At 41.2% G+C, this 27,225-nt stretch overlaps 1 protein-coding gene across 3 annotated transcripts; it reads left to right on the plus strand.

Moving 5' to 3' along the window:
• The first annotated feature begins 4,039 nt into the window (after positions 1-4,039).
• Positions 4,040-17,209, plus strand: SUB1 (SUB1 regulator of transcription). Of its 3 annotated transcripts, none has more exons than XM_065047511.1 (5): positions 4,040-4,124; positions 5,982-6,054; positions 7,758-7,877; positions 13,194-13,302; positions 13,738-17,209. In XM_065047511.1, the coding sequence occupies exons 2-5, from the start codon at positions 5,983-5,985 to the stop codon at positions 13,815-13,817; spliced, it is 381 nt and encodes a 126-aa protein (XP_064903583.1). In that variant the 5' UTR covers positions 4,040-4,124; position 5,982; the 3' UTR covers positions 13,818-17,209. The 3 variants fall into 3 exon arrangements, with proteins under 3 accessions (XP_064903583.1, XP_064903585.1, XP_064903584.1); XM_065047513.1 differs by lacking the exon at positions 4,040-4,124 and adding an exon at positions 4,320-4,471; XM_065047512.1 differs by lacking the exon at positions 4,040-4,124 and adding an exon at positions 4,374-5,606.
• Positions 17,210-27,225: the final 10,016 nt, after the last annotated feature.

Raw genomic sequence — 27,225 nt, forward strand, 5'->3', positions numbered from 1 at the left:
ATTTTTGTGGCCTCCTCTGGCCCCCTCCAACAGGTCCATGTCTTTCCTGTGCTGAGGCTCCAGAGCTGGACACAGGACTCCAGGTCGGGTCTCACCAGAGCAAAGCAGAGGAGCAGAATCACTTCCCTCGACCTGCTGGACACACTCCTTGTGATGCAGCCCAATATATGACTGGCCTTCTGGGCTGCAAGCGCACATTGCCCGTTCATGTCTAGCTTTTCTTCCACCACTACACCAAAGTCCTTCTCGTCAGGGCTGCTCTCAATCCCTTCATCCCCCAGTCTGTATTGATACCAGGGGTTGCCCCAACCCAGGTGTAGGACCTTGCACTTGGCCTTGTTGAACCTCATGAGGTTCGTGTGGGCCCATTTCATGAGCCCAGGTCCCTCCAGATGGCATTCTGTCCCTCATGTGTGTCAACTGCACCACTCAGCTTGGTGACCTCTGCAAACTTGCTGAGGGTGCACTTGATACCACTGTCTATGTTGTTGATGAAGATATTAAACAGTACTAGACCCAATTTGAACCCCTAAGGGCCATCACTTGTCACTGGTGTCCATCCAGATATCGTGCCACTGACTACTACTCTCTGGATGTGACCATCCAGCCAATTCCTCATCCACTGAACAGTCCACTCATCAAATCCATATATCTCCAATTTGAAGTCCAGATAGATGATGTCCACAGTTATTCTCTCATCCACTGATGCATTCATTCTGTTATCAAAGGCCACTAGGTTGGTCAGGCAGGAATTTCCCTTGGTGAAGCCGTGCTGGCTGTCCTGAATCACCTCTGTTTTCCATGTGCATTAGCACAGCTTCTAGGAAGACCTGATCCATGTTCTTCCCAGGCACAGAGGTGAAGTTGACAGGTTGGTAGTTCCCAGGGTCCACCTTTCTACACTTTTTAAAAATGGGTGCAATGTTTCCCTTTTCCCAGTCTCCAGAAACTTCACCTGACATCTCTGATTTCTCAAATATCATGGAGAGTGACAGGACAAGTACTTCAGCCAATTCCCTCAGCACTCTGGGATGCATCTTATCAGGTCCCATAGACATATGTACATTCAGGTTCCTCAGGTGGTCACGAACCAGATTCTCACTTAAAATGCGAGGAACTTTGCTCCTAAGTCCCTGTCTTATAGTTCCTCTACTCTGGAAATGTGGGAACTGAGAGTGAGACAAATAAGTCGTGGAGGACTTCAGCATTCTCCTTGTCTGTTGTTACCAGTTTGCCAGTCTTGCGCACCAGGGGAGTACACTTTCTTTGACCCTCCTTTTCTGGCTGACATATCTGTACAAGCCCTTCTTGTTATTCTTTGCGTCCCTTGCCAAGTTCACCTCAAGCTGCGCCTTGGCCTTCCTGACCCCATCTCTGCACAACTGGGCAGTGTCCCTGTGCTCTTCCCAGCATCCCTGTCTCTGCTTCCACTGCCTGTGCATTTCCTTCCCTTTAGTTTGACCAGCAGGTCTCAACTCAGCCATGCCAGTCTCTTGCCCTCCTTACCCAATTTCTTACACCTGGGGATCAAGAGCTCTTGTGCTCTGTGGAAAGTGTTCATAAACATCTACCCGCTCTGTTTTGTTCCCTTGGCCTTGAGGGCAGTTTCCCAGGGGATCCTCTCGGCTAACTCCTTGAACAGCTGGAACTAGGCTTTCCTAAAATTCAGGGTCCTGACTTTACTCTTTGCCTGACCCACATCCCCTCAGGACTGCAAGTTCCACCAGTGCCTGGTCACTACAGCCCTGGCTGCCTCCAGTCTTGACATCACCAGTTAGCTCACTTGCATCATGTCCCATATCACATCCCCTCTGGTAGGGCTGTCTGTTACCCGGCTAAGGAAATTATCCTCTATGCACTCCAGAGGTCTCCTGGATCACCCACAGCTCACCATGCTACTTTTCCAGCAGATGTTGGGGTGGTTGAAGGACAAGAGCCTGTGAGTGCAATACCTCCTGTATCTGGAGTAAGAAGGCTTCGTCAATTGTCTCCCTCTGATCAGGCAGCCTGTAGTAAACACCAACCACAGAGTTCTCTTTGCTGCTTTAACCTCTGATTCTTACCCACAAGCTTCCAATGTGCTCGTGGCTGTTCTTCAGAGACAGCTCTTCACACCACCCATTTGTCAACTTAGGGGGCAATCCCTCGACACCTCATTCCTTGCCTGTCCCTTCTGAACAGCTGTAGCCATTAATCGCTGCACTCCAGTCATGAGATCCATCCCACCAAGTTTCAGTAATGGCAACTGGGCTGTAGCTTTCTAGCAGCACAGTGGCTTCCAGCTCCTCTGGCATGTTGCCCATGCTGCATGCATTGGTGTAGAGGCACTTAGCTGGGCTGTCAGCCATGCAACCTTCTGAGAAGATCACCCCCTGATTCCTTTAAAGCATTTCACTGAAGTTTTCCTGTTGGCTGCTGTTACCTCAGGAGTCCCTGCCTCATCTCCATCAGACTTCAAGTGTGCTCCAGTGTGGCCAACATTTCTCAAGGTCACAGGCTGAGGGTCCTCGCTAGCACCCCACCCCTCTATATCCTTGGCTTCTCAACCCACAGCTTGTCACAGGTAAGCCTGATATTATCCCCATCCCATACCCCTATCATGCCTTGTTTAAAGCTCTGTCCATGACCCCAACTAGCTCACGTGTAAAGACCTTCTTCCCCCTTAGAGACATATGAACACCATCTGATACCAGCAGACCTGGTGCTGTGTAGGCCATCCATTAACAAAAAACCCCAAATGGTGGCGATGGCAGCAGCCACAATAGTCTCATAGTTTGCTTGCACTTATTATAAAAAGCTTGCTATGTCATGATAACAAAAGCGGGAGGCAAAAACAATGAACAGTGGACAAAACTAAACTGATAATGAGTCCTTGAAGCACTAGCATCCTGCTGTGCTTGCAGCAAAACTGCATGACATGTTGGTGCAAACAGTGCTAAGCAAATGATAACAGGCTGTGTTAATTTTGTGTGAAGTTGTGGTGACTACGACAGTATTTCTCTATAAACAGAAAGAAAGTACAAGCTTCAGTGTATAGCATAGGAAGACAAAGACATGAACCCACTCGAGCTCCAGCAGCATGTTTGGCCTACTGCAGTTCGCAAAGGCTGCTGAAAGTTGTCCTCCACCAAGGTGGGGGCAGGGGACCCTTTCCTCACCTCCCCTCAGAAGCTGCTGTGGATCTGTTCAAATGCACTAGGTCTGCAGCACCTCTTCAAGGGCTGACACAGGGGACAGCTTCAGGGTGCCTGTTTTGGTGTAAACGTCCTACAGAAGTAAGCGAGATTGTAAAATTCTATTTTCAAGTCAGTGTATATTGTGGGTTTTTTTTGTTGTTTGTTTTTAATTGCTTTGGGGGCTGTGAAGAAGCAGGTGCTCAGAACAGGAGCAGGGATTGTTTTAACCTTCTGTCTGCAGCGCTCTAGACCCGCACTTACCCCACGGAACCCTCACTCACGCTCGGCTGCCCCCGACCGCGTAGCTCTGCAGGAGGAAAGTGAAACCCGGGGACAGAAAGGGGAACCGGCGCTTTCCTGGAGAGCGGCCCAGCTGCCGCGGGGGCTGCGGCCCGGCTCTCCAAACCCACCGGAGCGCCGCCGCCTCACGGCGCTGCCCCGGGCACGGCTGCCGCCGGGCGGCTCCCAACGACATCACGGCAACGCTAAAGCGTGCTAAAGAGAACAGCCTTTTAAGGATTTATTTTATATATCCTTTTAAGCGTTCCTGGTAGGCACCAGGACCCGAGCCTCTCTCGCAGCTCCCCAAGCGGCGGGTGAAGGCCCGGCCACGCCGCCGCGTCCCCTCAGCAGCGCCCAGCCCCGAGGGGTGCCCGCTCCAGGCCAGGCCCTGCTGTCAGCCCCACAACATGACTCGGCGGGCACGCTTCGACCTGCGCTCGGCGGGCGCTCGGCGGCGGACGCGTACCCCAGCCCCATGGGAGGCGCTCGGGGCCCCCCTGCCACCCCACCCCCCCAACTCCGGCGGGAACCAGCGGCACAGGAACGCGACCTCTCTAAACACCTCCCCTCTGCCCCTCCCACGTGGTGCGGGGCAGGGGCGGGGATTCCGCCGTGCGTCACTTCCGTTTCTCTCGTGGTGCAGAGGAACCGCGCGTGGAGCAAGACGTGAGTGCCGGGGAACCCACGCACCTCCCGTGGCGCCCCCCAGGGCTGCCGCCGCCGGCGGGGCGCTCGGCATCTCCCGGGCGGCGCGGGCGCGGGGGGGCGCGCCGGGCAGCCGTGCGGCGAGGCTTCGCGTGTTCCTCGAGTGCCCGCGATGCCCAGCGGGAGGGATGCCCCGCTGAGGAGCGGGCCTGGGGCGGGAGGAGGAGCCGCCGTCGAGGAGAAGCTGCCATGTTGGGGGGGCAGAGAGGATTTGAGTGAGGGAGAAAATGGCGGCGGGGAACCGCCCGGCTCCGGTTCCCCCACGCTGGGATCTGACCCTGCCCGCTAACGACCCCCGACCCTTTTTTGTGTGTGTGCTGCCCTGCGCTGTCGGTGACCTGCAGCCCCTCGGTGCCGCCCTGCCGCGGGTTGGCCTTCGCGTCCTTGCCCGCGTCCCCCTGTCTGGGCCTTCGCTCCTTTCCCCTGGGGGGCAACACCGGTCGTGGAAAAGAGGAATAGGGGAGGAAAATGGCGGCTCGGGCCCGCCTACCTGGTGTCCTTCGTCTCTCTCCCTTTCCTTCGTCCTCACTTGGTCCGTCTCGTTCTGCCCTCCCTCTCGCCGGTGCTGTGGTGTCTCCTCAGGCTCTGCCTGGCGGCCTCTCACGAGGGGCACCTCGCCTCCCCATTCCTTTTCCCTAGTTTCCGCCCCCACCTTCCTCCATGTTGTCGCTCGCTCCCCCTGGTGCGGACCCTGGGGTTCTCCCCTGCTGCTGCCTGCTCCCTTAAGCCCCCCGGCGTATCAATGTTTTCTTGTTCGACTCCCCGATTTCCTACCATCCCTGTGCGTATTTTCCCGTTCCAGTTCTCCTTTGACTTCACCCTACAGCGTGGCTTGTGTGCGCTTCCCCATACCCTGTTTCATTTTCAGTGCTACAGCTTCAGCCCTTGTGCTCCAGGCTATTGTGACAGAACTTAGCATGCTGTAGAACCACATTGATCTATTAGCAGTATTCAGACTGTGTTTTTTTCCTTTGCATGCGATTTATTTCACTGCCAGCATAAAAATACTGCTATTCCACTTCCTCTCCTGAGATATACCTCTTTAATACTTTCCTAGCTTAGTTTAATTTATACAGTTTATTTCTGGGATGCTTGTTTTTATTCTGGAAGAACAAAAGAGCTTTGTATTTGTTGCAAAGAGTTTCTCGTAGCAGGCAAGATGTGCAACTGCTATATGTAACCACACATTTGCATACTGGAGAGATGCAGAAGCACACCTGGCAGCATGCATTCAAGGAAAGTTGAATGTCCACTTGTCTAGCGAATGAATAGACTTTAGAGACTCATGTGTTAAAGCTGCAGTGGAAATATTAATCGCAATACTGTAGTTCATTATAACTGAGGTGTTTTTTCAGATTTTTCTATTTTTGGGGAGAACTTTAGCTTCATGTATTACGATTATGCAGCATGATGCTTGCAAATCCGAGTGAGCGAAATGCCCATGTAAGTTCATAGATAAGGTTAGAACTTTAGAAGTTTGTATTTGTGAATGTAATATTGATAATTCAGCTGGAGGACAGTATTGTATTTTTTACATTGTGGTTTCTGCTGTATCCAGGAGTGTATGAAACTGGTGAGAAATTGTACCCTTTGTAAACAGTTCAGAAACTAAACCACTGCATTTAATGTAGTTGCAGCAAAAGGGGAATGAGGTATAAGAGGGAAGAGTGTTTTGAGATTGCATGTGCAATGTGTATTAAAGCTTATATGAAAAGGCAGGAAAGTCTTTAGGAGGGTTTTGAATAAGATGAGCCTCTACAAACAAGTAATGGCACATATTCCTTGTATAGTGTTCTCATGTTATTTTTCTCTTCCTAGAATGCCTAAGTCAAAGGAACTTGTGTCTTCAAGCTCATCTGCCAGTGATTCAGATAGTGAAGTTGACAAAAAGGTGAACATTATATACAGTTTATTACTACTGTATTAACTCTTATATTTCAGGTTGGGATTAAGGGATTAGGTCATGTCAGAAAATACGTGTCATTCCATGTGGTTCATCAGACACTTAAAAAAAACCCCTAAAACATCACCTAACGTTTCTCAAACAACTACAACAACAACAAAACAGCCCCCAAGATTAGGGGTAGAATGGATAGGATGCTTTTTGCCTTGCACTAAACGTTTTTTCCTAAATTGCACTTTGCTCTCTGCAGGGTTTTCCGTGTGATATATCTAGCCACAAGCTTCCTGGAATTCTTTGCTGCTTTGTGGCAAGTAATAGAAGGCTTCTTGTATAAGCTGCCCCTGGTGGCAAGAATTTGGACTAATTTTGAGGGCAAACACCCCCATCCATGCCTCTGCATTTTGTTATCTGGATTACTTGTCCAAAAGAAAAACCACCAGATGCTCTGTCCTCCATGTGCCACTTGCTTATCTTGTTTCCATGTTCTTTGTTTCTTACAAATTCTTATATTTACTGTAATAGCACCTGCTAGTTTCTCGCTTAAAATCTGAGCCAGCCTGAATGTCTTCGAGTTGATTAATTTTAACGTGTGTTGACTAGTTTAAATATATAAATTGAGTGCTCCCATTTATTTTTTTATAGTTAGTTAATTTATACATTTATATAGATCTGCTAGGCATGAACGAAAATTGAAAAAAACACTGAATTTCTCTTTTTAAGAAATGTTAGGTGGTAACACAGGTGTCAGGTCTTCAAGTGTAGTATGTGAAGAGAGTCATTCTGCTTTAGTGAATTGATTCAAATGTGACTTGGTTGCACTTCGTAAACCAGGCATTGTGTTGGATCTTAACATAAGAGAAAATGTTCAGGTGAGTTTGATAGGGAAATGTATTCCTGAAAAGACAGAGTCTTAATACTCTGCTTTAGTGGCCTAAGGCATTGGGTTTTTTCCTATTATAACCTTCCATATTTGTTGGAATTGTTTGCCTTTAAAAGAGTTTATCCACAATATGATTCTAGCAGTTGAGACTAAGTTTTGGTATCTTCATATTACTTTTTTTTTTTGGAGTGGGCATGATTCCTATATAACCATTAATAGAAACAGTAACTTCGTAACATCTGCAGGTAATGTGATTTACAGGTGATATCATCTGAATGTTCTTAAAACATGTTTGATTTATCGTGTTATGGACAGAGATTGGACTGTGATTTAACAAAAGAGAAAAATCTGCTCTAATGGAGCTGATTACTAGATCCTTTCTTCATTATATTATCTGTTTTTTTTTTTTTTTTAGAAGATTTGTAAGCTGTCCTGCATTTTTTGTTGTACTCAGTGGAAAGTAGGGTGAAACTTCTATGAGACCTTAATTTTTTTATTAAAATGACTGAACTGACAGTATTACTGTGCAGAAAGAACAGGCTTTTTGAAATATATTCTCATCTCATTCAGTTCTCTTTAAAGCCAAACTGTTGTGGTAAACCTCACTGGGAAATGGAATAAAGTTCATTTGATATTTTTTTTTTTTTTTTTTAATTCCAGTCTAAATATACAGCATTGAATTCTTGTTTCACAGAAAGAAGATGATAATGTGCATTGCATAGTAGTAATTTGTGACCTCTAACGTAAACTTTTTCATAACTTATAAGATCAGTTGTGGTTCATATTTTTCTTTTTTTATTTTTGCTCCAAGGCAAAGCGGAAAAAGCAAGTAACTCCAGAAAAACCTATAAAGAAACAAAAGACTGGTGAAAGTTCAAAAGGTGCAGCTTCTTCTAAGCAAAGCAGTAACAGAGACGAGAATATGTTTCAGGTAAAGTTGATGACTCTTAGAGCCTGGTTAAGGTAACATGCTATACCATATTCAGTATAAATTTTATGAGGTGATCAAATATCTTGATGGCATAGTGCTTGGTCTCCGTAAGTGTTGGGGATTTTGATGTTAGCTGTGCAGATGAGATGCTCAGAAAAAGCGTTGTCAGTTTTCAGCAGAGTAAAAGAATCTGAGGTGTAGCAGTTGAACTAACCCTCATATCTTTGCCCATAGTAACTTGCTGGGTAGTAATTTTGTCCATAAATACAGCACTTACCATGAATATACTGTAAATGTTAGATCAGAACTATCTCTACATGGAAATGCTTTTTAATCAGGGCTCCTGAAAGGTTCTTGGAAACCAAAGTCTGGACTCTTCATTCCTATTTAACTAGGTCAAGGGCAATGTGGCTGCTGTATTACAGTACAGTGTCTTGTAATAAGTTTTGTGTGTACCTTTGTTTTATGATGCATGTTTTTCTCACTGAATATCCAAAAATATTGTAATTTTTGACATTGTCCTCGTTTTTAGGGTGGGATGAATGTACAGTTTTCAGTAGTAAGATCCATTTGTGAATTTAGAGTATTGCAGTTCCTGGGGTTAGCCGAGGTAGTAGCTGTGTGTGCTGAAGGCTTTGCAAGAAGACATGAAGCTCAGAATTACGTGTTTTAGGGGTGTGTGTCATGACTTCTTAAATGTCTCTGACTAGCTGTCTGGAAAGGAACTTAAACTTTTAGAAACTTTGGTTCTTATGTTTGTGAAAGGGTATGGGAGAGGTGCCTAATAAGATGGCCCCATCACAGAGTAAGGCAAAAATAAGTGGCTTTGGGCTGTAGTTGTGCAAAATAATATGGGAAAAAAAAGCTTTTCCAGGGGGAAGACTTGCTTAACTGTGACTGTAATACAGGGCAGTTATTTTTAATGTATCATTTCTCACTTGACTCTTCACATATAGTTGGGAGGGAGAGATTCAATTGAGAGCAATGCCTGGACTCTTCCTCATCAAAGGAAGAATATAATATTTGTAGTTCTGCTGGGGCATACTTTGAACCATGTAGGAAAAATGAAGTAATGTCTTCTATAAATAATGAGGCGAACTGCAGTTAGAACTCAAAAAAATGTGTATAAGGTTTATTCTGTTTGTAATAAGTTGGGAAATTCCAGCCTTGGGGAAAGCAGTTAAAATGTTTGAATCTCACCGGTGCACAAAAAAACAAAAACAAAAACAAAAAACCAAACCCTTTCAAATAAAAGCAAAAGTATTTGCGTACTCTGATTTCTTTCAACCTTTTTGATCTAAGATGATAAATTACTAAAAACAGGCAGTAGAGGACTCCTATTAGTCTGATAAGAACAGTGTTGAGTACAGTAAAGAAAAAATACTTGAGTATCACCTTGACCTAAAACATCAGTGTTACTTAGTCTCTGTCTGCCTTTTAGTTTATCAAAAACAGATTTTTCTTTTTTTATATCACTTATTGTGTTATGTGAAGCATTGTGAATTTTCTTCATGCTGCAACATCTTATGTACGTTAACTAAGATGCAACTGTTTCAGTGTAGAAATAGCACTGTAGGTCTGAGGATACTTTTTCTCTCTTTGCCCTCCCCAGGAGACTGTGCTGGAGGATCTAGTTGCACGTTAATTTTTTAGGTATGGTTTTATTTGTTCTAGGACTCTTAGTAATACTAGAAACTCTCCTTTCTGCTTTCCTGTGGCAGTAAAATGATCTCTGGTGTGCAAGTGACTTTGCAGTATAACTTACGAGTGTGGCTTCAGTTGATGGAAATCAGGCTGTAAAGCATTCATAGGATAGTCAGTAGTTCTGTGGCGTCCACACTATGTGAGCAGCAGCAGATGATGTGAAACTTACAGGCGTGTTGTTCTACACCTTCAGACTATGCTCTTAAAGTATACTTGATATAGAGCTTGCTGTGACAGCTGTATTTGAAAGATTCAACATGTTCATAAAGAGCTAAGTTTTATTATTTTTGTTTGAGACTAGTGTTGGTGTAATGGTATTCTTGAAACTAATTATGAAGAACAGTATAAATGTAAGTAGAAGGGAATTAATTCAATATAAAAGACTCTGTGTATTTTCTTTATTTACGTGTCTTGGCCTTTTTAGGCTTTATATGTAGGCTAGTATCTTTGGAATTTGTTGAGGGATTTGGGTACAGCTGGCATGTGGAAACTTACCTTACTCTTGTAGAGGCCCTAAGGACAAGCATTATTCATGTTAGTTTAGAAGGATTTAGTGTTGATACAGTAGATTCCTTCTGTGGCTTCAAGCCAACGTGAGCTCTGCATCATGTGCTTTGGTTAGTTTGACAGATCCTGTCATCTGCCTATGCCTGATTTGGATAAGGTTTGTTAATGCTGTCAGGATACCGTATTAATGGCTATTGAGAGTGGAACCGTGTTGCATTTCACTGGAATTTTTACTTCGAAAGATGTCTGCCTGTGTGTTGTCCCACTTTTCCCCTCCACTTAATTTTTCCTATTTATGTAAGTTTGGTTGTATTTGGTTTTTGACTTTTGGGGAATACGTTCTTCAGTTTCACAGTGTAATATCTTTATCTATCATAGGCTCCTAAAAGTAGATACACATACAAGTTTATGGTGCTCTGGAAAGGTGGTTGGTTTAGCACATTAGTTCTGAAACTTAAGTGGTCACCAACGTGTTTCACAATCCATTTGCTGTATTGCAGATCTCTCTGTTTATGGGACTCTTTATTGTGCTGCTTCTGATCCTATGCATATAGTGAGCAGCTAAGAAAGAAGGATGCTTTTTTGCTGTTTCTGCATCCACAGTCTGTATACAGTTTAATCAAGACAAACTGGAAATAAGATGAAAGAATGGTGAAGAAGGTGGTTGTTGAAACTCACAAAGGAAGTCAGTTGTGTAGCTGTGAAAGAAACCACGACACAGTTCATTGCATTTTATTCTAAGAAACGGAAGCCTGGAAATAATGCTTTTAATGTCTTCTGATTTATGTAATTCAATAGAATAGTATAATCTAAGGACAAGTGATATTTAATAGAAAGCATATGTTGTCTGTGAACACTGAACTGCAGTAACTAAGCTGTGATAAGTCAATTCAGCCCTTGGAATACTGCTGTGGTCATAGAGATACAAAGGTGTTGTAGGTCAGTGAAATTATTCTAGGACTGTCAGTGGCTGCTTGAAAAAATAATTGTTCAGAATGAATTTGGCAGAATTGCAGGTAACTGAAGATCAAGAAAGATCAGTTTGCTTGAATAGTTAAATCAGATTTGTGTTGAGGGTTTTAACTTTAGATGTTAATTGAAACCATACTTTAGAAGCCTATTTCAAGCTTTTAGCAGCGGCTACTGTTTTGCACAGAGTTCAACTAAACATTCAAAATTTAAAATGGGCATTCAGGTGAAATATAGACACTGATGTAGAATCTAATTTCAGTGTTTTCATGTGGAACTGTTTCCATTTAAGGTAGATTTACCAACTGAGTAAATGAACTTTACATTGTTGCTCCGCTCCTTGCTGTAGTTGAATTAAGAGATATAGTCTCATGCTTAAAATTCAAATCCTAAACACTTTTACTGTATTTGTAGCTGTAATCTGCTATATTATATCAAGTTTCAGTTTTTATAGCAAATCTGGAATTACTTGGCAATGCTCTAATATTCTTTGATAGTCCTGGAAAAACAAGGTGTTGTGGAGTACCATCACTTGAAGCTGTCCTTAAAGGCGACCTTAAAAGTCACCGAGGTGTTAAAGGGTAAAACCAAGAAATGTTGTTAATGTAGTCGAAGATATTCTTTGCCAGCAGCGCTGACGGGCTTGGGCATGGTACCAAGTTTGGTCTGAAAGAGCTAAGCTACCATGACATCATACCTTATTTTTGAATGTTACATTTGTAGTACTGTGAAAGTATTTAATAAATCAATCAAAAGTACTATCTTATAAACTGTTACGTCTTGGTAATTTTAAAGGATGCTGTGAAGTAAGAAAACTGTTTCAGTCTTGTGTATCTAAAGATGTTCCTAGTGTTTTAAAATCAATTTTAGAATTAATTTAGCATGATCTGCATAAGAAGAAAAATTACATTAAGGAAACAAAATTCTATTGTTTATATCTATTTTGTGAAATAACAGTTTATGACTTAAACATCTGTGGAATATTTTAGTTGATTAGAGAATTGTTCAACATTTTTGGTCAGACTTAATGGCAGTAAGGTTTGGGCCCTCGTTAAATAGTATCAAAATGCAAGATGCATAAGCTAAGGAAGTTGAAAACTAATGTTCTATTAGAAAGGAATATTCTGTTTTAATAGTGTTTACTTTAGAATGTGTTCTTTCTTCTTAAAGTGTATCTAGAAGGTACACGCAGAATTCTACTAATTTCTTACATGAATTGTAATTTTATTATGTAATTTTTGATTCTCAAATTCGCACTATAGTTTGAATTTATGTGAACAAATAGTTTTTTATCCGATTTGGAAAATCTTTAATGCACTTAAATATGTGGTGTAATGCATTGTTGTCAGTTCCCTTGCTGGCTTCCCCCTCTGCGCCCCTACCTCCCCATTAAAAAAAAAAAAAAGAAGAAAGTGCCCTCATAATTCAGTAAAGCCACTGTAGTGCAGAAATTATGGAATTCCAAAGTCATTTCATACTATGCTGCATACTGGTAAGCTTAAAAGATTAAAATGGTTTTTTGGAACACCTGGTACAGTGAGATAATCTTTTAACTACAATTCCAGCGAAGAGCCGTGGGGATTTCGGAATAAACATGGGATAGTTGGTGACTAACTTTAATTTCCATCTGTATTAACTGTGTTTAAAAAAAAAAAAGAGAAACAAACAAAAACCCGTCCAGAAATTGTTATTATCCTGTGTATCTAATTTGCTTTCTGTACATGGAATGTACCAAGATTTAGATTTGGGAGTATAGCTCCCTCTTTCCCTGTTTGTTCACAAATGCTGCAAACAGAGATGGTTATAATAGAGGCAAAATTTTATTTCAGAAAGCAGAAAATTAGTGGCTTTTTAAGAAGTAAACATGTTAAGAATATAGGTATTTTTAGCCTAGGAGAGCTACTTTTGCATTGAGCACTGAATGCTCAACTTGTTTTAAGTTGTTCATCCATTTATATTGTCATTACTTATTAGCCTACTGACTACTCTGGATTAAGCTTCTGATCTAGTTGTTTCTCTGGTGTCTAAAATGGGCTTCAGTGTGCAATGTCACACGTCTGAATCTGATACTGCTGGGAAAAGTGAGGGCTGTAATAATGTAAAATACCTAAAAGACTCTTGTATGTGTTTTGACAGATTGGCAAAATGAGGTATGTCAGTGTTCGTGACTTTAAAGGGAAAGTCTTAATTGATATTAGAGAATATTGGATGGATCAAGAAGGTGAAATGAAGCCTGGCAGAAAAGGTATTGTTCCGTTTCATGTTATTTTGTATTAAAACATTGGCTACAGTGTGCTGGAGAATGTTGTGTATCAGATTTTTATATTTTGTTACTACATTATATTTTTAGAGTAATATTATTTTGTGCTGCCTTCTGTCAAGGCCAGAGCTGTATTCACTTTCTGTGTTTTGCCTACTACTTGTGAATTAATTTGTTTTACTGTACTAATTTTATTTGTAGTTTATAAACTTGATCAGAGATCAGCTAAAGTCTGAAGTTAATCTGAAGTGTTCCAAATGAGTAGTTTAGTTTTGTAACTGAGACAGTTGTTGAAGTAGCTCAGGCATTAGTAGTCACAACATAGACTTCGTGTATGAAACCAGCCTTAATAGTAATTATGCAAGATTCTTCTCTACATTTTTCTTTTTGTCTTAAGTGTTTATTTTTAATGCATTTCAGGTATTTCTTTAAATCCAGAACAGTGGAACCAGCTGAAGGAACAGATTTCTGATATTGATGATGCAGTAAGAAAACTGTAAAGACAGACCATACAGAAACTTTAATCATTTCAGTTGTTTAAAGCGAACTTTTTTTTTTTATATTGGCTTTTGTTTTCTAAAATATTGTTTTCCAATCTATTGTATATTTGGATTGCAAATCGATTTGTAAGATGAATACTTTTCTTATGTGCATTAAAAGTGTATTCTGAGTGAGGCTATTTGTGTATACTTTACTAAAAGTAAGAGTGTTGCTTTCACCACATGATGTAAAATAAACAAAACAAGTAATATGTAAAGCATAATTGTTTATGGCTGTTTGATTGAAGGTGTTTGCTGATAAGACCACCTAATAGCTTTAGTCTTCGTTTTAGTTTCAGTTTAGTTAATGGTTAATATGAATTTGTTTTCTGAGGAGATTTCTTAAAATGCCTCAATTTATTTTTTTGCTTTTATTTCATACTCTTTAGTATTGCCCTGACAGCTTTCTGTTTTAAGACTTGATACAAACAGTGAAGACTTGGTAAAACACATTTTTGTAGATAATTTTAAATACTGTATTTGCTAATTTACCCTATTTATTCAGATGTAAACATTCCTGAGTATATGACTTTTTTGCATTACTTGCATGAAATGTTACGATAAACAGTAACACTTGAACACAAGCCACACACAATTTCTTCCCATTTTTTTATATCTTGCTTGTCTTAGAAAACACAATTAGCCTTTCTTATTGAACCCTAGATTTTAGAATGTGATGCATAAACTTTTACAGTAATAAACATATACCTCAGAGTAAGATAGTATTTAAAAGCTCCAAATGTGGTTATTAGTTAGGTATCCTTTTCAAGCTCTGCGTTAAATTCATTCTTAAGCACATACAAACTAGTTATTCTATAGAGAAGAACAGTTGACCTGTCTTTGTAGGGCTTTTGTTCATTCGAGAGTATTGCATAAAAATCGATGCATAAACTAGGCTGTTACAGGTCAAACAGGATTAAAATCGCTTCAACCAAAACGTCTGGATCTCCTGCTTCTGCCCTGTCCACACTGCCTGCCCAAACCACTTAACTTGGCATGCTTTGTGTGGCTTATATGTGCACAGCTGTTTTATCTTTTGTACAGAAGATGCTTCGTGCTTGTAGTGGAGTGCTGGTACATAGTGGATCACGAGTAGCGAACTTCACTTGTCAAACATTGCAGTGTCTGGAAGAGAAGCTTCTGTGCAGTGGAAGCTCTGTTAGACAAGACGCTGCCACAGTTGAAGGGCTTCTTGGTAGGTGTCACAAACAATGGAATGAAGGAGGGACAATATGATGTTTGAGTAGAACTTGGAGAGATAAGGGGTGTGCCAGTGCAGAAGTTAACAGTGAAAAATCAAAGCTAGCTGACATGTAATAACTACAGTGAAAAAATGTTAGTTAGCAGAATTAGACAGGAGTTCATTTTTCTGGCTTAATTCAGTTAATTGAAGGAAGAAGATGAAGCAGCTTAATGAAATTGATATTTTGAGATGTGTAGTGAAGGCACAATTTAATTGGTTCAGCTGTAGTTTTCTGATTTGTTGTTAAACTTCATATATTTTTAAAATTTTGTATAGATAAACAGGATTTACTATTTGTTTAATTTTGGAATATCTTAGTATGTTTATACTGCAGGCATGTGTGGAGGTGCCATACACATACTATTCCTGTGTTGCAGTTTGTAATTCAATATAAATAAGCGTTGAAGGGTGAGGAAGAGTGACTTCATCAAATTAAATTTATAGTATTTAATTTAAATATTATGCTAGATACTTCTACGTGCTTTTTAACTTACCTATTGTTGACATGTTACAAATAAAGATCTGGATTTGTGTAGCTCAGGAAATCTGAATTTTTAAGAACTGCTTGAGGGTGAATAAAAGGGTAAAGCAATGTTTTGTGGTAGCAGGTGCATTTTTGGGCACAATGTTCTTTTTTTGAGTTACTCTTATAGGTGTGTGGGGATACTTGGACTAAATAGAATAAATATGAAAGATGTGCTAAAATTTCACAGATAGGTGAATGAAATAAATTGCTTCAGGTCATGGTTGACAGGCTCTAGGTAACTTGTATTTGTGGTATGTATATACGAATTTTTCCTTTAAACCTGAAATTTTGCAACCAGATTTTAGCCACTGTACCTGAAGACTTTCATGTGGCTACTCTAAAGTGCATAATTAGAGGGAACGTTGTCCTCGCTTTGATTACTGTTGTAGTAGGCCATTGGATGGCAGTTGTGTATCAGAGTACAATGTAATTGCATTCAGAAGGTGGAGAATTCATTCGAGAGGAGTAAGTGAAAAAGTTTCAATATAGTGATTAGTTCTCTTGTGGAAACTGGTGATAGAGGTGTTCAAATAAACAAGTATTTGTTAACAGTCCTATTATAGGTAACCCCCTTGCTGAATTTGTGATAAGTACTGGAGATGTTTATCCCATTTACTTGATGAAACTTGGAGCAGTTTGACTTTACTTAGCTTGTGTGTTTAAAAATATTTTTCCTTTTGCCTGTCATAATCATAAAATACATTTTACCTGAGCCAGTCTTCTGCATGAATGTCCCACAAGAAAGGTAATTAAATAAACCTATCAGTTTCACAAAAGCTCAAAATGAGTTGAGTTGAATTGAGGAAATCCATTGCACCTCAGATGACTGATGTGCTTGTTATTTGATAAAAATTTGACATGTTTGCTGTTATTTTGAAATAAACAGCTGGTAGTGATTTGTCATGCAATTGTCTATAGCTGTAGTCTTTCTAATTTGAGAAGAAAATTCAGATTTTTTTTTTTTTTTTTTTTAATCTGTTATTGCAGACAAAATGTTAGTTTGGATACCTGTAGAAGTAAGTGTCTATGGAAGAAGACTCTGCATATGTGAAAAGGCTGTGTAATGTCAGATAAAACACTGCTCCCTTTCCCATTAAGGTGGTAAAATAAAGATGCATTTGATTTTTTATATTTGTGCAGGGGCATATTAGCAATATGTTTTATAATTTAAGCCTACTAAGGAGCTTAGGGAGAAAAATGCATCACAGAGTTGCCAAAGTACTGTATGTGTGATAAATCAAACTGTCATGTATGATGTTCCTCTTATGTAGAGATGTTCATATCGAAATTTAGCAAATCCAGTACTAAGTTTGATATTTTTGTTAAAGGAAATGCCCCAGTTACATACTTCTTATGTGATATGTTAGTAAAAAAATTCATGATTGTAATTCTGGTAACTCAAATGTCATGTTGTTAACCATGTGGAATGTTTTATGTTTTGCTCTGGTGGTATCCACTGCAAAGAGACCACTGGAAATATGATCTCCAGCTGTAATTACCTTAATGTTCAAATAAAAAAATAGTTAAATGTTATACATGTAATAACAATTTGAACAATTGGAAATAAATGAAGACTTCTGTTGACATAAGTGTTATTTTTAATAGAACTTTAGCTTCACTAAAACTTTTTTTTTTTCCCCAAATTGTTATGGAAACTGATGCTTCATTCTTGCAATTGTTGTAATTTGGAAATTTGAAAACTTAATCATCTTATACTTGTTCCATGTTTGTGGGTGGGGGATTGATAGGATAGCCTGGAGGGAGAGAAACTTTTCGTAATGATGGAAGAACAAGTGGTGTGTAAATATGGAACCAGCAGATATGAACACACTTTCAAATATCAAAGAGAAGGAAAGTGCCTGCTAACCCACTGCTGTTAAGAAAACGGCTGATTATCTTTTTCAGTGGAGTTTTGTTTTGATCTAACAATAAATTAAGCCTAGGTTAGATAGAAAAAAGCTAAAGCTTCTCACACATTTATTTATTTATTTGCATTGGCCAGTTAGGTCAGCGGAGGCTTCTTTGGGAAGGATGTTTGGTTTTTACATGCTTGCTGTGACTGGTTTGTAAGGAGTGGATTAACTGATTGTAGTGTCGAACTGAACAGATTTTTCAAGTAATTTTGATTAGTTTAGCAATTTCTAGCCACGGGCACAGAAATTACTGTGGCTCAAAGAGAAGAAATGGAGTTTGGGGTTGACGGAGGGTCATCATGTTCTACCTGTTCATCGTCTACTGCTTTCCACTTATTGCCTTCCACATCTTTCACTGGATGTCTGGTGAGCAGGTATGGAAGAGCATTCTGATAGGCAATATCTTTCCTGTTATGGATCAAGCCTATGTGTCCTTTCTATTGTCGTGTAGAAGTGTAGGAGACACTTGCTGAAGAACTGGAATAAATGGTCCATGGCTTAGTGATAGTCTTTCAGGGAAGCTTAAATTGTGGTTCATTTAAGAAAAATGTTATTTTTGTAAGATCTTCTTAATTTGGTATTCGTTGTACTTCCTCTTTGCTTTCAATGAATCCATGTATTCTTCAATGATGGGATGATAAGTGAGGTAGGAACTGAGGTTGGGCTGAGGACTCGAGTTTTTAAGAACGTTGTTATCCTTTGGAAGGAGGTGGGCTCTCAGTCCTAAAGGTGAACACAGCTTGCTGAAAAACTGGAAGTTGGTGGAGTGAACAGACTGTTCTTGGAAATCTCTGGGTGTGTTTGATAAGGCTAAACAAGAAAAACATTTTATGTCTCTTTGCCCAGCATGCCTCGTAGACTGCTGTTAGTGATTGGTTCAGTTGAGCAGAAAAACTACTTAAGTGAAGAAGGGGTAAGATACTACATAAGCCCCATTACCTTTGTTATCTAAGGAGGAACTGTTTCACATATGAAGATTTTAAATGTTTTATGATTTCACTAGTGGGCTAATGTGTCAATTTTCAGGCTGTAGACAATAAAGCCCCTTACATTTTAGGAGTAGGAAGACCTAAGTTTTTCTATTCACTATAATATCCTCACACAATACATCTGAGAGAGAGGTGAATGACATTGTTAAGAACAAACTTGAGATTGACATGGCCCTAACAATTAACTACTTGAAATTGAAAGTTAGGTGGTATATAGGAATAAAAGTTGTCTCTTTGTGGTGCTGCTTATATGTGATCTTTGAAGCTTTTTGCTCTCTCAACATGAAGTGTCTCTGTGGAGTTCTGCTGTTTCCTCTGCTTTCCATTCGCCATCCCTTACTGAGATCTGCAGCTCCCTTTGCATTTCCTTTGTTATTTGTATTCTGACTGGAGGCATCGCTTCCATCTCTTGGAACAGAAGCATCTCTGACTACACTCATGTCATCACAAGTCAAAGATACCTTAAAGATTGGTTCCTAATTATGGTTGGCAGATACAGCTGCTATTGCTACCACAGGCCAATTAATGGTCATATGTCTTTATCACAATGCTAAAAAAAATAATATAAAGTATATGTGAAATAGCTGGATTACTCTTGCCAACATGCATACTTCCCAAATGCAGTAATTTCCTTTGTATTAGCTTGAATTATTGCCTGCAGTGAAAGCAGTGGACAGGTGCTTTTCCCCCTGAAGTGAATACTACCAACTTGAAAAATACCACAGTGAGACTGTTCCTGGGGTAAACATTATTAGAGTTGCCACCTGGGTATCTGGTTGCCATAAGCAGAGGTATTTGTAATTGCAATGGTTTGGGTACTGGAAAGAAAATTCAGTTGCCTGGGTAGCCTGAAAAGTTCCTGAGGTGCACTGTAGGACATGAGCAGCATTTATGATGATGTAAAGACTGCCCTCCTGTCTGTGCAGAGGAACCTTTGAACAGTCTTAATTTGCAGTGTGCTTGTCCCTGCTTGTTTTCTTTGTGATTGAGTCGCTCCTCTGAGACTGTGTACAGAATGCGTAATATCTTTTTTTTTCCCACAGCGTCTGTTGTGTTACTATCCCATAGTAATGCGCATTTCATCTGTCAAAACAATTTGCAACCTATGGAAAATGTTTGTGGCTTTTAAAATGTTTTGGAACAAACATTTTGAGTTTTGGGGGCAATTTTTTGTAAATAGGTTATCTAGGTATTTTCCCTGCTCCTCCAATAAATTTGTTCATGCCTTTTGTTATTTTAATTTTCTGGCACTGTTTTACAGGAAGCTGAAATTTTTTTTGTTGTGATCATTAAGGAGTTTTGAATCTCTTATTTTTAACATGCTCCAGTTGTAGCTTTTGAAAATGGACTTGCAAACTCATGCTTGGATGCATTTCTTACTAGATTTTGTTAAGTTCCTGATTGTTATCTGCCTGAGACTACTGTGTAGTCTAAGCACCTGCTTATAAAAGAGAGAAGTGTCTGTCAGGACTGTAAAGTTGCAAGGCTGTGGTACGCTATGTGAAAAGGTGAGGAGGGGAAAACGTGCAGCTAAAGAAATGAGTTATTTTCTGAACTTTTTCAGGACATGTTCCAGAAACAATATTTTTCCTATTTTGAAGGTGAAAAGTAAACCCAAAACTATTAAAAAATGCTAAGCTTAAAGTTGTACTTCTGTTCAAACACAAGTTCGTCAGACGTGCCCTTTTTAATGCAATATTTTTGAAATAATTATAGTGATTCAAAAAAAAAAAAAATCTGCCTACATGAACACTGTTTAGCACCAGGAAATTTTTAAAGCTGGTAGAATCTAAACCAATATATAGTTTTTAAGTGTTTTTGATCCTTTGAAGCATTAATCTTAACTGAAGAAGTAAATTGCTCTGATGCTTTGTGAGAACTTTGTAGCTTTCCACAGACAGAGGTCGCTTGACTGCGGTAAGAGACTTTTAACTTGTGTGGAAGTTCTCGCACAAAGGGGCTGCTGTGTGCTTTGGGCAAAGAGTTACGTCTGCTTTAGGTCAGTGTGGCTTCAAAACCTTGGTATCAGCAGTTTGCAGTATTGGTGAAGGGCACAACTGACTTTTTAAGAGTTTTTGGTGTATTTATTGAAGTAAAATTTGGATGGATATTAGCTTTATGAATTAAAAATTCAATTTTGTGTGGTTTTGTCCTCAAGGGGATGGAGATTAGCACATGGTCAAGAAACTTATAATTCTGCAATTGGTATATAGTTCAGATAATGTTCAGTTCTCTTTTGCATCTGGTTACATGTCTGCTTGAGTCATGGTCCATGTACTTCCATAGGCATCATTGACCGGTGCAGCATTTAGGATGGAAATCCCAGTGCAAGGTAAGGTACTGTTTTGTTGCCAAGCAGATCTTTTTTCATTATGGATCTTTTCCATGCATGCAGTACGTATGGAAGGTGTGAAGTGGAATAAAATAACTCTTATTACTGCTTTTCACATGAAAAATACAGGATCTGAATTGAAAACCTTCCTACAAAACAATTTGACAACCTGTTGGTGTATCTTCAACAGTGAATGTAATATTTCAGATAAGTGGTGTGTTTTGTTTTGTTTTTTTTGGGTAAACCTCAATAATTACTTTTCAATAACTTACATCTTCTCTAACAAATATTCAGACAGATTTCTATGTAAGTGGCTACTAAATGCAAGTTCTCTGCTGGAAATGTTGCTTAAATAATAATTTGGTGTAGGTTAGCAGAGCATGTGTACGGTAAGTTTGTAATGGTGCTGTGATGGATGCCCTGGTTCTGACTGACAGCAGCACTTAGGTTCAGTCATCACTGACATGCACGTGACGCCGATACCAGCCCTGCTGTGGCCATGCAAACCCTGAGAACCCCGTGAGGCCGCGTGTCCTCAGGCACCAGGGAGTCTGGGCCATGTCTTATCAGGAGATAACAGCACCAGCCCAAGCTGGGACTAGACAAAACCAAAGCTGCCCTGGCTGCACACTTGCACAAACACCAAGGCTGGGTTTGATGACGAGGCTGTCGCTTCATGCTGTAAATGCCTGTGGCCTCGCTGAGCCCACTGAGCTCTGCGGTACGGCAGCGAGCTCCCCTGGGGCACGGACCCCTCTCAAGGTGGCTGCTCAAGGCTGAGAGACCCTTCACCCGGCATCTGGTATCTGCAGTGAGGTAAGTGGCATTTTACATTTGGTCTAAAGGTATATCATTTATGTGTAAATATATCTCCAGCTATAGCTTAATTATTAGAAGAGTAGTGAGTAGCAGTGTTTGCTGCCTAAACTGTTGTTTAAATAGTAATTTAAATAATTGCCAAATCACTAATTACCATTCAATTATTGCTTAATTATAATTTAATTTATATTCAATCATTGATTAATTCTCACTTGATCATTTAAGTGTTAAGAAAACCCTTTTAGTTAACCCCATAACAATGGCTCTTAATAATTTGTCTGAGACACGTCTCGATCCATGCACTTGGTTTTCTTGGGTGTTGAAGAGTAGAAAGGTAATTACAGAATGGTTGGGGTTGGAAGGGACCTCTGGAGATCATCTCATCCAACCCACCTGCTAAAGCAGGATCACCCAGAGCAGATCACACAGGAACGTGTCCAGGCGGATTTTGAATGTCTCCAGATAAGGAGACTCCACAACCTCTCTGGGCAGCCTGTTCCAGTGCTCCGGCACCCTCAAAGTAAAGAAGTTTGTCCTCATGTTTAGATGGAACCTCCTGTGCTTCAGTCTGTGCCTGTTGCCACTCATTCTGTTGCTGGGCACCACTGAAAGGAGTCTGGTCCCATCTTCTTGACACCCACCCTTGAGATATTTATAAACATTGATGAGATCCCATCTCAGCCTTCTCTTCTCCAGGTTGAACAGGCCCAACTCTCTCAGTCTCTCCTCATCAGAAAGATGCTCCAGACCTCTCATCATCTTCGTAGCCCATTGCTGGACTCCCTCCAGTAATTCCTTGTCTTTCTTAAACTGGGGAGCCCAGAACTGGATGCAGTACTCCAGATGCAGCCTCACCAGGGCAGAGTAGAAGGGGAGGAGAACCTCCCTCGGCCTGTTGGTCACACTTTTCCTAATGCACCCCAGGATACCCTTGGCCTTCTTGGCCACAAGGGCACATTATTGACTCATGGCCAACCTGCTGTTGAGCAGAACTCCCAGGTCCTTCTCTGCAGAGCTGCTTTCCAGCAGGTCCACCCCTAACCTGTACTGGTGCCTGGGGTTATTCGTCCCCAGGTGCAGGACCCTACACTTGCCCTTGTTGAAATTCATCAGGTTCTTCCTTGACCAGTCCTCCAGCCTGTCCAGATCTCTCTGGATGGCAGCACAGCCTTCTGGTGTGTCAGCCCTTCCTCACAGTTTGGTATCATCAGCAAAGTTGCTGAGGGTGCACTTAGTCTCTTCATCCAGGTCACTGATGAACAGGTTGAACAGGACTGGACCCAGTACTGATCCCTGGGAAACCCCACTAACAACGGGCCTCCAACCAGACTCTGCGCTGTTGTCATTACAGGTATTTGTTGTAGAAAATCTGTAAGTCTACATGTGTGTGGCCTGTAATAACACTGCATTATTAGATTGGAATCTTTCACTTTGAAAATGTTTCTGAACCCCCTAGATCTGTCGTCTTTTAGAGGTCAACCATGTTTTATGGAGGACTCTTGTGAAAAGACTGAAGTCAGCATAGCGAGAGTATTGGGTTATGATGGCAAATAGTTGTGAATAAAGCTTATTTGAGTGCTCTGCTGCTGCCTGCCAGTAGTGCCAGGCCGTCTCAGCACTTAAAAGAAATCTGTTGGAGTGCTTTCCCCTACTTCTTGACACACAAATGTCTCATTTCTTGAGACATGAGTCTTTGACTTTGGTAGGACAGGGATTTGGGTCATTGTTTTCAAAGTAATGAAATTAGAACATCATCTTAACACCCTCATTGTTTTAATGATGGGACTGGGGATATTGGAGAACAAGTTGTCTTCAGCTCCCAGGAAAAACGTTGCTGTGTCAATTCAGTTTGAAGACTTAATCAGCCAATGTTTTGCAGATATATTTTTGTCTTGGTATGCCGACTTTGAGTAGTATGTTGAAACAAGACAATGTCCATTGTTCGAAATATTTAGAACAACATGTGTTTACTGTTGCTAAGAATTTTGTTTCAGTTTCTAGGAAAGTTGCCAGAGCAATGAGATGAACACCAGCATAGATCACATGAGCCACATATTGCTTCTGTTGCCTCAGGACTTGGTTATTTCAGACAATACTGAACATTTACTGCTGTCAAATATTTGAAAGTTTGAAAAATTTGTGAAGATGGATTATTGCATGTGGACTTCATGGCTTGTCCTTTGGCAAGGTGGGCCCCACTCCATCTGTTGTTCTGGTACTAAAATATAGTATTTTGTGGCACTCAGTGTACATACAGGTTTTCTCAAATGATCAGTGATCTTGATGTGGTCCTAATTCTCCGTAAATTATTTTTAACCCCCGACAGCTTTTCAGTCCTAGTGGGCATTTCTCTTGGGGTGCTGGTAGTAGCAGCAGTGGCACCTATGGGATCTTGCTGTCTGCTTTGTTACCTGTTATCTCTGGTGCTGCTTGGTACCTGGAAAAAGGAGAAAACCCTTCCTCCACCAAAGTCTGCTCTGAAATGAAGCAAGGTACTGTTGCAAAGTATAGCAGCTGTCTCTTTGGGTGGTTCTTTGTGGAAAAAAATAATGCAAAACCAGCTGTATGAAGTGTATCTCTAGGCCAATAACTTGTTTCCAGATGAACACGTGCCTTTTGTCACTAGAAAATGGCACAACTCAGTTTCCAGCACGAGGAAGGTGGACTTGTTAATCTCTGGATTGTCTGTTTCACTGCTGCAGCAGGTAAGGCGCAGGGTCAGCCTATACTCTTCTATCAATAAATGCTGTTCTAACAACCAACATCTGGAGAAAACTTCAGAGCAGCTTTGCATAACTCTGAAGAGAGGGAACCATCTCACAGTTTAGTCAGCATGTGAATGTATGCAAAGCTTCCCAGTCTCATCTTCGAGGGCCTGATGTTTAAGTTCTACTGGAAAATTTAAATGCATTGTGTAAACAAGGGTTCTGTTCTTGCTTTTTAATGCATCAGGAAAGAAATGCAGTATGGGAGTGGTGTATGGGCAGTGACGCTCATTTGTTGGAAATGTATCTATTTAGATTTTTCTAGTTTTCTGGCAGTTAAGGTGAGCAGAGCTGCAGTCCAGGGCAAAAGTGAGATCCATGTGAAGGTCTTTGCAGAAACTTCTCACAATGAGATTCATCCTTGTATAGCTTTATTTGATTTGTAGCTTACAGGTCTCAACAAAAAGCTTACTGTCCAGGTAAGACAGAACAAGAGATGGTTAATCTTTGCCCTGGCCAGATTTCAAGCTCCTCTTTGGTCTCTTGAGGCCCAGCTGCTTCTTCTGGGTGTGTTCTCTTTGTATATGTGTCACTTAAGACACTTCAGCCCAGGACGTCTCCTCCCTGCTCAGACCAGGAGCAGCAGTGAGTGGCATAGTGCGGAGCCAGCCAACAGCCTTGTCCTGCGGGGAGGCTGTGAGAAGTAAGTGTGGTAGGGTTAGTGTTCAATGTGTGTCTCTCTAGCTCATCGAATCTGACAATTTTCAAACACTTGATATTTTTGGGAAAGTCTGGACGCTGCTTTAGTTTTCCTCAGCTCCAGCTGGCATCCGTTCTGACCCCATCAGCTTCTAATCATCTGGCTTCTAATTTCATAGAATCACAGAATGCTCTGAGTTGGAAGGGACCCACAAGGATCATTGGGTCCAAATCCTGTCCCTGCACACAACAACCCCACAGTTCACACCATGTGTCTGAGGGTGTTGTCCAGTCTCTTCTTGAACACTTTCAGGCTTGGGGCTGTGACACCTCCCTGGGGAGCCTGTTCAGTGCTCCAGCACCCTCTGGGGGAAGAACCTTTTCCTAATGTCCAGCCTAAACCTCCCCTGGCACATCTTCCTGCCATTCCCTGGGGTTCTGTCATTGGTCACTAAAGAGTTCAGTGCCTGCCCTTATTGCTCCACTTGCAAGGAAACTGTAGCTGTGATGAGGTCTCCTCTTAGTCTACTCCAGGCTGAACAAACCCAGTGACTTTAGCCACTCCTCATACAGCTTCCTCTCCAAACCCTTCACCAACTTCATAGCCCTCTTCTGGACACTCTCCAGCAGCTTTATATCGTTTTTATTCTGTGGCGGCCAGACCTGCACACAGTGCTCCAGGTGAGGCCGCACCAGTGCAGAGCAGAGCGGGACAGTCACCTCCCTGCCCGGCTGGCAATGCTGTGCTGGATGCACCCAGGACACGGTTGCCTTTCTGGCTGCCAGGGCACACTGTTGGCTCATGGTCAACTTGCCGTCAAACAGAACGCCCAGATCCCTGAGTTCTTTTACCCCGTGGCAACTTCTATCTACAAAAGTCGAATAATAACATTTTCTTCCTTTTTTTTTTTTTGACTATATTTTTTCTTATCCTTTTATATTTAATTTATGATCTCTACAGAACTAGGATGCATCTTCTAAGTTCGAACAGTGCACAACTGGAAGGTAAATGGCTTTTAGTCTTGCACAGACGTGTATGAGTACAGCCAGCCACTAGATGTCAGCATTATTTTAAATATTGACAGCTGAGGTACCACTTGGCCATCGCTACTTAAAATGCACTGATGTGAAGTTGATTTCTGACAGAGACTTGGTAACTAGTATAGACAGGTACTAGTGCAGGCTTTTGTATTTGTGAGATGATCAGTGAAACCCACGTTGCTAGCAGCATACCAGAATGGATTTGCTTAATAATTTGCTGCATTTTAATCCTCATGAAATAGACATGGATACCTGCTACAGGGGTTAAGAACAAAGTGAGCTTTAATAGTAACAATTTTGAAGTTCAGTTGTGCTTGCATTTGAGCATGGACCCATCAGAGAGGTGAGGGAGGCAGCTCCACTCCAGCAAGAATGCTTTTGCATCACAGAGCCCCTCAGCTGAAGCTCCTTTGTGTGCATGTTAGAGGTGCATCTACGGGGGGAAGCTGGCTAAACCAATTTAATGGCTCGCTGATGCAGAAAAAGTACAGTTCCATTCCTCTCTCTATTGCTCTTCAAGTGGCTAATTTGGCCAGAAAATAACTCAGCAGGAACATGGGGGGATGATCCCTCTCCCATCAGATGAGTGCCTATGTCAGCACCAAGGGTGAGACCCTACAGCTCAGAGCAGGAAGAAGGAAGACAGAGGGACAGCTGTTTTTTTTTTACAAATGTGAGTCACTAGGTTTTTCCCTGATTTCTGTTTGTACCCTGCCCAAGAGACACAATATCTACCAATCCTATACAAGACACATTTTCCAACCCCTTTTGCTCCTTTTGCTTTTCCTGGCTGTTCTTTCCCTTTTCTGCTCTATCAAATATGCTGGGTAGAACTCTGCAAGTGTCTTCTAAAGTTCTCCATACCAGTTTTCTTGTTCTCAGGAGAAAATTAATCCATTGTTTCCCTGATCCATCTCTTCCCATTCAAATAACTCTTAAATATTTCCTTTTTTTCTTTATTTCCCACAGCAAGTGATTTGTAAAAGTGCTATTAACTCTTTCTGTATTTCTAGCCTTGTATAGTTTCTTTATCGTACTTTTTCGTGCAGTGATTTGGTTTGTGTTGGCAGATCTCTTTATCCATTTTGACGTTAGGAGTTTG

The sequence above is a fragment of the Columba livia genome, chromosome Z (genome assembly GCF_036013475.1).
Source record: "Columba livia isolate bColLiv1 breed racing homer chromosome Z, bColLiv1.pat.W.v2, whole genome shotgun sequence".
Taxonomy (NCBI): Eukaryota; Metazoa; Chordata; class Aves; order Columbiformes; family Columbidae; genus Columba; species Columba livia.

What these genes read in the sequence shown, in the direction of transcription:
- SUB1 (XM_065047512.1), top strand. An exon ending in GAGACGAGAATATGTTTCAG is followed by an intron (nt 7,878 to 13,193) that starts GTAAAGTTGATG and finishes GTGTTTTGACAG; the next exon opens with ATTGGCAAAATGAGGTATGT. An exon ending in AATGAAGCCTGGCAGAAAAG is followed by an intron (nt 13,303 to 13,737) that starts GTATTGTTCCGT and finishes AATGCATTTCAG; the next exon opens with GTATTTCTTTAAATCCAGAA.